The 10,082-nt window shown below is 41.9% G+C and overlaps 1 protein-coding gene across 2 annotated transcripts in view; it reads left to right on the top strand.

The window, feature by feature from the left end:
* The first annotated feature begins 872 nt into the window (after positions 1–872).
* The window catches only part of LOC147886884 (phospholipase A I-like protein), a 47,891-nt gene continuing 38,681 nt past the window's right edge, over positions 873–10,082 (top strand). For both annotated transcript variants that reach the window (XR_015543198.1, XM_087394180.1), the window contains exons 1-8: positions 873–1,583; positions 1,673–1,820; positions 1,987–2,065; positions 2,447–2,600; positions 7,681–7,890; positions 8,342–8,587; positions 8,707–8,869; positions 9,008–9,268. Coding sequence is in view for 1 of the 2 variants with exons in the window: in XM_087394180.1 (XP_087250306.1) it covers positions 966–1,583; positions 1,673–1,820; positions 1,987–2,065; positions 2,447–2,600; positions 7,681–7,890; positions 8,342–8,587; positions 8,707–8,869; positions 9,008–9,268 (1,879 nt within the window). In the remaining variant the exon portion in view is untranslated. The remainder of the gene's footprint in view (positions 1,584–1,672; positions 1,821–1,986; positions 2,066–2,446; positions 2,601–7,680; positions 7,891–8,341; positions 8,588–8,706; positions 8,870–9,007; positions 9,269–10,082) is intronic.

Here is a 10,082-nt window from a genome sequence, read left to right as displayed (position 1 = left end):
GGCCCACCTAAGAGAGTTAATAGTCATTATTTGGATTTAGTTCCCCTTGGCAATGGTGTTAAGGTATTTTACATGATGGATGTGCTTTAGTAGTGAAAGCTTTGAGTAGAATGCTTGAGTGAGAAAATCCCCCCCAAAAAACGCAAGCAACGATTGGCACAGGCAATTTTTGATGGAATTTTTGAGCGCCATTTGCTGCATTGAGGGTGCACCTATAAGATTGGACCAGCTCCGCTTTCCTTGACCAAAAAGCCATCTTCTTGGGCTTGATGGAGATTGTGTAGGAGGGGAAGATCCTTCTTTAAAATGGAGCCTTTAATTGGATGACCAACTTGGCTGTAGCCCCAATAACATACTTAAGGTAGCATTGTTTGATGAGATTAGGATGACTTCTTATTGCATTGGAGGGTTGCCATTGTTGTTTCCACTTGACCTCATGTGAATGGGGCCTTTGACGAGGTGACCTAGCACTTGACTGTATCTTCATGACTATTATTTTGATGAATAAGTGTTCTAAATCTAGATGTGCAGAGGCGGCATTTTGATGAATAATGGTCCATGGAGTGTTCCAAATCTAGATGTGCACATGTGCGCAACAAATCTCGCATGACAATACTCCAAGCATTTAGAGAGGTGCGGAAAGCTCTGGGCAAGGGAGGAAAGGAGGGGAGAAGCCACGTTGTTGCAAAAGGCGAGCAGTCAAGGCAAAGGCAAAGGCAAAGGCAAAGGCAAAGCCAAAGGCAAAAGGCCAAACCCAAAGTTTTAATAATAATATATAATTCAAGGGCCTTGTTCTTCAATTCAAAGCTCTATAATTCAAGGCCCTTCTTCTTCTTCTTCTTCTTCTTCTTCAATACAAAGCTCATCTTTCTTCTTCTTCATCATCTTCTTGTGAGCTTTGTAAGCTATGGCACTTTATATATGCTGCATTGCTTGTGCATTCTTCCCTTGAAGCCTCCATCGCCATGTCTTGGAGCCTCGGCAGCTGGAAACGCCAATCTGATTCTTTCCATGTTCTGCTTGGCTATGGCGATCGTGAGCACCCCGCTGATCCCCTCCCCATCCTCTTCCGTAACGGCCTCCCCCTCCACCCCGCCGATCCTGGCTTCCCTGCCTCCGCCGGTCCCGATCCCACCTCGCTCTGCAAATTCCAAATCCAATTGGATTGGTCCGCCGGAGACGATGAGGAGCAGGTCGCCCTTAAGCTTCAGTCCCAGCTCATGGTTACCCTCCCCGCCCCTCACGACGAAGTGCAGGTTCGCCTTGAATTGGTGTCCCCTGCTCACCTGGAGAACGATGACGTCCCGATGGGATCGGCTCATGATCCAAGCGGGGGGGATCCAGAGCCGTTGGTTCGAGTGAGCTTCACCGTGCGTAAGAAACGAGAAACTTTGAAGGCGATCTCCGTCACCAGGACTGTCGGCTCGAGCCCTCAAGGCGATGGGTGGGGTGTGTTGACGAGATTGATGGGTTCGGGTGCTTCCGAAAGGAGTTTACCGATCAGCGTCACAGAACAGCTTCTCGGATATACGCAGCATTGGCGATCGCTGGCAGTGCTGAATCTATCCGGATGTTCGCTTACGGTACGTTTTCGGACCACAACTTTCCCATAATAGCGTGGTCGAGCATCCAGGCCTCTCTCTGATTGGGATAGTTGCTTGCTTTGAGACAGACACTGCCCATCGACATCTCCCGTCTTCCAATGCTTAAGAAAATATATCTGGATAACAATAAACTATCTGTCCTTCCGCCAGAACTTGGCCAGCTCGAACATTTGCAAGTGCTTCGAGTGGATCACAACATGCTTGTATCCATTCCAGGTGAGTTTACTGTCTTTGGCGTCCAGTCAAACAAATTTCTGTTCTTGATTAATGGATTCGGAGGTGGTGCTCTCTCGGTGTGTCGTTGCTACGGGCAATTAGTAAATTGAGTTGTTGTTGCTTGTACGGCTACGATTTTTGATTTTGATTTCAATGTCCGTGGCAGCTGAGTTGAAGCAGTGTTCTGTCTTGGCCGAGCTTTCCCTCGAGCATAACAAGCTAGTACGACCTCTGCTGGACTTCAGGTGCATACCACCAATGGCATGTTTGGGACCTTAAGAATGTTTTACCAAAAACGTTATGTGGCATATAGATATGTAAAGGGCCATGTTCTTTTGTAGATTATGCAAGACCTAGAGAGCAGCTTATGTTTGGGTCGTGACGAGATCATAAGTCACTTCACTTATTACAAACCTAAAGGCAGCTTAATGGTGCCATCTAAGGGTATTTAATTACCGAGTAGTTCTCTTTTCAGGTTCTACGGTTGCTGTGTGACTTGCATTTCAGATTCAGATTTGTACTCTTTTTTGTTCTCTATTGTCACCAATGTTTTCAGTAATCCTCATCTGTAGGATTGCATACATTCCACTGTTGCGTTTTTGACAAGATTGGTGCCTTGTTTGTAGAGCAATGGCAGAATTACACACACTTCGGCTCTTTGCAAATCCACTCGAGTTTTTGCCAGAAATACTTCCCTGCACAAAATTGCGATATCTATCCCTAGCAAACGTTCACATTGATGGTGACGATGACTTATCAACGGTCAAAGTACACATAGAGGTGTGGTACAATGGCTTTATGCACGTGCTTGTTGGATGAGTGGATTGCTAAGGGCTGGTTTTTGTATTCACACTGTTCTTTAATTGAACGACACACCAAGTAATGCTCCATGCAAGTTACACAAAATGTAGCATATCGAATTGTCATTTATGCTGCAACAGGACAGGGACTATTCCCTCTTTCATGGTGTGAATTTCAGTGTCTGCTTTTCAAAGATTTATTTCTATCTGAGGCTTGTTGTCATAGTTAATTATTTCCTTAAAAAGTGTCTTCAGGAGACAATGTCCTTACCTCATTTGATGGGTTTGTAACGTTTCATGCTGCTTCTCTTTTTCAATTTTGTTGGGCTCACCTAGCAGGTTGCATTCTGTACTCTTCCATCTGGTGCAAGTCATATTATGATGTGCATTTTTTCTGCTCGTACCACATATTCACCGTTATGATAAGAGCTCGATAAGAGCTAGCAAAGGTCATATTCTTAGACAATCCATCAAAGTGAAAGGTACGAAACTATGGATAGTATAAGCCACTAGATCCCAACTTAAGTATAAGTCCACTGAGTTAACAAAGGTGAAGCAACTAGAAAGATGGGTAAGTGGTTTGTCTATCATGAAGGTAAGGCTTTCATTAGTAGGCAGTTTGAATCAAAACCTAATTAGCTGCCATCTCCACCAGTTTTCCAACATGTTAGTAAAGGGCTTTAAGAGACCAAATGCATTAAGACAGTCGAAGCTCATATGCTGCAAGATTCCAATGTCTTTTTTCTTTTTGCTAAAAGATCCTTCTTATTAAGTAGGAACACAAGGCACTACAAGCACGCCCATGCACACTCCAAAAGGCTTGGAAGGATTATAGCAGCCATGCTAAGGAAGAAGCAAAAATGGCTGTAACAAGACCGTTGTTGCACATAAAATGACACAACAAGGGTTTATCCGTACTGCCATTTGATGAGACCAGATGCAATTCTGAATAATTTTTACTACTGGTACAATGCATTCGAGGGAGTAACTCGAGCAGGATTCAAGAAGCAATTTACCAGAGAGCCAATAAAACGTGGTTGAAACCAAGTTCTGAGCAGCCAAAACATGAGCATTTTACATTTATAGAAAAGATTCATATGGATACTAGTCATGACTGGTTCACACAGCTAAGCTGAAGGAATGCGAACCCAACTTGATTGCCCAAATTGAGAGTCAGAGGTTGGTTCCTAAGCAGGGGGATCATGTGTGGTCATCCAATGGATTTGTGCATGTGAAGCCAGATAGCGTGTGTTCTTATATGTTTTAATTGCCACTTAAACAAGAATGGCGAGTAAAAACTCCCCTAACAATGACATGCTGAAAGATGAAGAATAATAAGTTGCAATGCCACCAATCTGGATTACATAAAAAACAATAGTAAGAAGGGTTCCTTTAAAAAAGCCCAGGCCATTTCACAGGCACTAGTTAGTAAATGACATTTTTCAGCTTTCTAGAAGCCAAGGAGTTCTGCTTTCTCATGTCCAACTTGATGCTAATGTTTGCCCTTTTCCTAGTTGTCTCATTTTTGTATGCCATTCGGCAATCCATCATCATTATTATATATATATTGTCTAGACTCTTTCACCCTCAACTCCTCCACCGTTGGTGATGTGGCGTTCCAGTTCTTGTTCACATCTCCTTGGAGTCCCATTCCCGTTCCAGAGGGGTCGACGTTCCTGAAGAACATTCCTGTTCAGGGTAACTCCATGTCACCGAGCATTGCTGCCATGAACGTCAACTTAGGAGTATGGACAAACGGAGGAGTGATGAAGATAAAGAATGCGAAGACAATACAAACATAAATAATCAGGCAACAAGGTAAAATAGAAGGATGATGAGGTAAGGACAAACAAGTAGATTTAAGGAGAAGGCAAGCGATAAGAAACCAGCAGGTGAAAGAAGGGGCAGAAAAAAGGAGGATGAATATACAAAAGCAGTTAGAGGGAGCTTAGGAGACATGAGGCATTGGGAAGCTATAGGCAAAAAAAGTGCAAATGTAGGCAGGTTTCTTGGAGAATAACATACAGGAAGTTGGGTGTTTATGCAGGATCAAGGCAAGCAAAGGGAGGAGGGCACCGGAAGAACTAGAAGTGTTTCTCCAGGATTATGGCAAGCAAAGGGATGAGGGCACTTGTTGACAAAGACTGCGAAGGTGAAGAGAGGCAGCACCGAGTAGAGCATGAATGTAAGGTGAACAAAGGAAGAGAGACAGCAATTGGCATGTGAAAGCAAGGAGGTATGACAAGCAAAGGGAGAAGAGGTGGATAATAGCAGATTGTCATGAAAATGAAGGTGACCGAGCAGGTATGAGAGGGCTTCATCAAGGTATTGCTGCAAGAACAGACAAGGCAACACATAGTATTGGGGGGGGCATAAGAAGCAAGGAGCAGGCATATGAAAGCAGGAAGCTATGACGGGCAAAGGGAAGAAGGTGGGCTGATAGCAGGTGGTGAAAACAAAGAAGTGAGAAGCTATGTCAAGCAGCATGACAGACAGTAAATGCAGGTTGAGAAGTAGAAGACGTGCATAGGGAAAGCAATTTGAATCATATTACAAGCAAGTTAACATCTAGTGATGACTGGCTATAACGATCCAGGAAGATGGATATTTACTAAAGCCATTTCACAGATTATTTAAGGGTCTTTCCACTTTATGGACTAAGAATACACTGCACAAAATGGCTTAGGCTAGCTATGATTATGAGCAGTGGAGATGGAAAAAGAATGGCAATGATGGGGTTATCTTGGAAGCAATAGTGGTGGATGTAGCTATTCAATTCATACGACCTGACATTGTGAATTTTTAGAGTTAAAATGTAGGAGAACATGCAAAAGAGAAGCTTAATTGAACATGGAAAACAGTGTAACACTGAATGATATTTTGGAAACAGCTTTTTAAAAAGTCTGTAGGGGCCAGTGTTGAGATGCAAGAAGGTAGAATATTGCATGCAAAAGCTTAGCTGAACTGTGGAAAAACTAAATTATTTAGAGAAGATGTTAGACACAATGCTATCATTGAGCTTTATTATAAAATGCAAGAGAACATAATGAATGCAACAGCAGAAGCTTTACTGGACCGTGGAAAGCTACATAACTAAAATGAGATGCAGGGGTTCAAAGAGTGTCATCAAGAGGCAAAAGCTAACAGGAAAATTCACCAGCAAAAGCTTACGGAGCCATGGAAAAAATTGAATTAATGAGAAGAAATATTAGACATAATGCTGGCATTGCATTTAGCTTCATTGTAAAATGCAAGAGGACATAATAAATGCAACAGGAGAAGCTTAACTAGACCGTGGAAAACGAGGTAACTTAAATGAGAGGCACAGTTTTAAGATGGTTTTAAGGAGTCAAAGAGTTACAGTGCAAGTGAATGTACTGCATAAGCTAAACCAAATCATGGAGGACCAAGTAACCAGGACATGCCGGGATAGCACATGCAGTTAAGAGACTTCCCTGTTAAGTGCACCAGCTGAATTAAGTCCCCTTCTGAAGTGAGATCACAGAAGCTACACAGTTTAACTGATGTCACCCAAAGTAGTGAAATCTTTGAACAAATATCCAGTTTATATGATGCTTTTGTGCTCAACAAATCTTAAGGGTTGCGGCTTTTCTTAAGAAACAATACCTGTCTTACTGTTTTCCATGCTGCAACTCAACTGAAGGTTATGTCTGACTGCATTTAAAGCTTGGAATAGCCCGCCCTATAACTGTCCAATTGCAATGGGAGAAGGTACACATGAATGGAATGCATTTGAGTGTTTCTGCCATCATCTTACACATGCAATTTCTTGATGATAAATGGTTTATTTCTTCTTCTTTTTTCCACAGAAAAGAACTTTATATTAATGCTTATAAAACCAACCATACAAATCAGCAATTCAAGAGGTGTTGATCATGGGAAGTAAAGAGGGAACCAGCTTTCAGAAGACCAGCCTGTCTCCAGAGAACTTAGTCACTGCCTATTGTGTCTTTGGAATAGGGGCTAACAGCCAGGGTGAAGGGGTATACATCCAGCAAATACCTCACTCTGAATACATAAAAGGTACCTGCAGGCCAAGCCTTGTAGAAATGCTCCCGCCTTTCGGCAGTTGCCCTAGATCCTGCCGTTCTACGCTCCCAAGTGACGTGCAGGGTGTAAATGATATCTAGATGGTGATGAGAGTGGCCACTGCGGGACTTTGTGGGGATTGCATTAGTCAGAACAATGGGTAATCTCACCATGTGGGAAAAGAGAGTAAATTTTTTCTTTCACCCATGTGGAAAGTAGATATGCCATCAATAGATCTTTCCCTAATCACATTAGAATTAAGTGGTGCAAGTAGAAAAAGGTGGATTGTTCGAAAAATCCAGATTAAAAGACTATTAAAGTCACAAAGAGGAGACTTACATAACCCCGGCTGCAGCTTATGCTTGCGGACTGATTAGGGCATAGGTATTACTTTTTTCCCAGGCAAGGGGGGACTCTTGGAGCCATGAGTCTCGAAGGTTTTCTTTTTCCTAGCAACTGTACAATTGCTGATCTCTTGCTGGGTTGTTATGCTTTTTATGGTCCACCCTGCATTACATCTTGTTGTTTACTCTCAAGACATCTCCTCAGACCCAGTTGTGGGGTTTCTTGCATTCCTTCCTTCTTGTCAGTTGTGAGGTGTGTAGAATTGTACTAGCTAACGAGAGCAAAGTCAGGTCTGTTGATGGTTAGTGTGCCAAGATCCTGCAGGGGCAGTTGATTTCAATTGGGAGGATTTCATTGAATGACACGACTCACGAAATTGTTAAATCCTTGTCTGACTACATGAGGCAAAGTGTTTGTGATATTAAAAAATTATAAACATGTGAAAAACGTTTAGATATTTACAGATTTGATAAAATTATTCTATACAAAATTTGGCCGTGGAAACAGCGCATTTTAATAAACATATTCAAGCTAAAGAAACCCTTTTTTTTTTTTGCAAAGCAAATGGCATCACTCCTAACAATTTTCTGCTTGCAAAATTTGCTGTGAAAAATCAAAGTTTTCATAGCAAGGATGCTTCCTTACTGTTCTGTATTCATATGCAGGTGGAAAACATATCATACTTTGTTGCGGCAAAGCACAAGCTTAGTGCATTCTTTGCTCTCATATTCCGTTTCTCATCATGTCAACATCCATTGCTAGCTTCTGCTCTTGCAAAGATTGCTCAAGATGATGGCAATCGTTCTGCCATCGGGAAAGATGAAAGTGCTGTACGCCAGCTCCTAAGTATGATGCTGAGTGATGATCGCCACGTGGTACACATTTTCTTGCTACAAAGAACCTGTGTGAAACTTCATAGTTATTGCCTACTTGTACCTCCTGTCTTGTTGGATCAAAGTTTTATTTGGGATCCTTGAAGTAGTACAGAGAACATACACAGGCAAGAAAATAACTAAAGCATTTATGAATTCTCACCTCCTTCTCCCTTCCCGAAAATAAAAAACCCTAATGTAGTCCTGAATCTGGAGGAATTATTCAAAATGGCAATGTGATAATGGAAGAGATTAGTATGAGTACAAGGATACCCATTGTACTCCTACGCTAGGGAGCCTGGATCACTGATGTATTTGTTCGTTGTTCTCATAGGCTATTTTGGCATGTGGGTGGGAGAGAGAGAGAGAGACATTCCAAGTATATATTAGGGTTCACATCCCACACTCTATTATACAGTGGGCTGATTGAGTGTTTGTCTTTTTTTAACTGCAGGTTGAGCAGGCATGTTTGGCTTTGTCTTCACTAGCCTTAGATGCTTTATTGGCATTGCGCTTGCTGAAGGCTGACATCATGCAACCCATTGAGGCAGCTTTGAAAGCTTCGGTTTCTGATCCACTTATACCAATGCTTCAGGTTGTAGTCAACCTTGCTTTTTCATCAGATGCTGTTGCTTCAAGGATGCTAACAAAAGAATTACTGAAGCAGTTGAAGAATCTGTGTGCACATAGAAAACCTGAGGTGAGATCTAGTTTTCTTAAATGTGGATATGCCTAAAAAAAGTGGATTGCAAGGACGAATATGGATTTTGTATGCAAATATTGCGCATGGAAGATAAGGTTGTTCTCCTCTTAAATTAGGTTCAAAGGCATGCTTTACTGGCAGTTGGAAATCTAGCCTTTTGTTGGGAGAACAGACGAACTCTGGTTGCATCTGATAGCCTTCGCAGATTGTTGCTCCGCCTTTCAGCTGCACCCAATACATCTGTTTCCAAAGCAGCTATGCGAGCTTTGGCAATTCTTGGTATGATCATTCCGTACGATGGACTGGATGAGCTTACACAGATTCAGCTTATTATTGTCCTTCAATGGAAATCTTTATATAGCTGCTGTGTTAAGATAGAAAGACTCTGAGTATCAGGCTGAATGCTTTTTATCACAGGTGAGAATGAGTACTTGCGGCGAGCAGTCAGGGGAAGACCTGTAGGAAAACAAGGTCTATGCATTTTGTCCATGGATGGAGGGGGGATGAGGGGACTGGCAACAATTCAAATGCTGCGGAGGCTAGAGGAGGGAACTGGGAAACGCATATACGACATGTTTGATCTTATTTGTGGCACATCGACTGGTGGAATGCTTGCAGTGGCATTGGGCATAAAAAAGATGACACTCACTGAATGTGAAGAGATTTACAAGAACCTAGGTAAAGTCACGTCAGATTGATTTTATCTAGGCATATCAATCTACTTAGATATTGGTTGTGTGTATTACGGTTTGTGTAAATAATGTACAATATTTTACAAAATCATTGAAAGTGAGTCTTTTTTTAGAAATAAATGATGCATGATAAATAGTTTTTCGATGCCTATCTGAATTCAGTTTCAGAAATTAAAACATAAAACTTCTAAAGTCTGGACAAGGAAACTACTAAACCATGCTATACTATACAGCATTTTACGTCATGGTAAATGCTGAAGTGGCTCTTCTCTCCCATGTGCTCCAAGACTCTTTGATCTTATTAGTGGCTATGGTGTATGGGCATCTATAAAGAGTAAGAAAGAGAATGAAAATGTTTTTTTAAAATTGCTATGAGACTATAGTATCATAAGATGTGAGTGTGTGTTATGGGTTCTTTGTAATTCAGGATTTTCAGTCTATTGCTCTGTTCATGTACAGTTTGTGGGTTCATGTACTTCTATTGCTCTGTTCATTTACAGTTTGTGGGTTCAGAAATATTTGTGCATCTCTAAGTGTTTGAAAAGAGTCCTAGATCTATCCTCTGTGTTAGAGGTTGAAGCATTTGAGTCTCTATTTGCAGGCTGTTGGTTGCCTCATATACCTTTGTCATACTCGGCCTGATCTTCAGTATGCCATTTCCCAGCTCAGCCGGTACATGCACAAGCCTAGTACGCAATATTGGCAAGCAGTGAAGCGGGTCTTTCGATACTTGAAGGCCACGCAGCATTTGGGTTTACTCTATGGTTCAGAGGCTCCACTTGTTTTGCATGCATTCACGG

Source organism: Dipteris shenzhenensis, chromosome 23, assembly GCF_047967505.1.
Source record: "Dipteris shenzhenensis isolate YYH24624 ecotype China chromosome 23, Dip_SZ_1.0, whole genome shotgun sequence".
In the NCBI taxonomy this organism is placed as follows: Eukaryota; Viridiplantae; Streptophyta; class Polypodiopsida; order Gleicheniales; family Dipteridaceae; genus Dipteris; species Dipteris shenzhenensis.
Note: the sequence above shows the minus strand (reverse complement) of the source record. Positions and strands in the feature narration are given on the sequence as shown.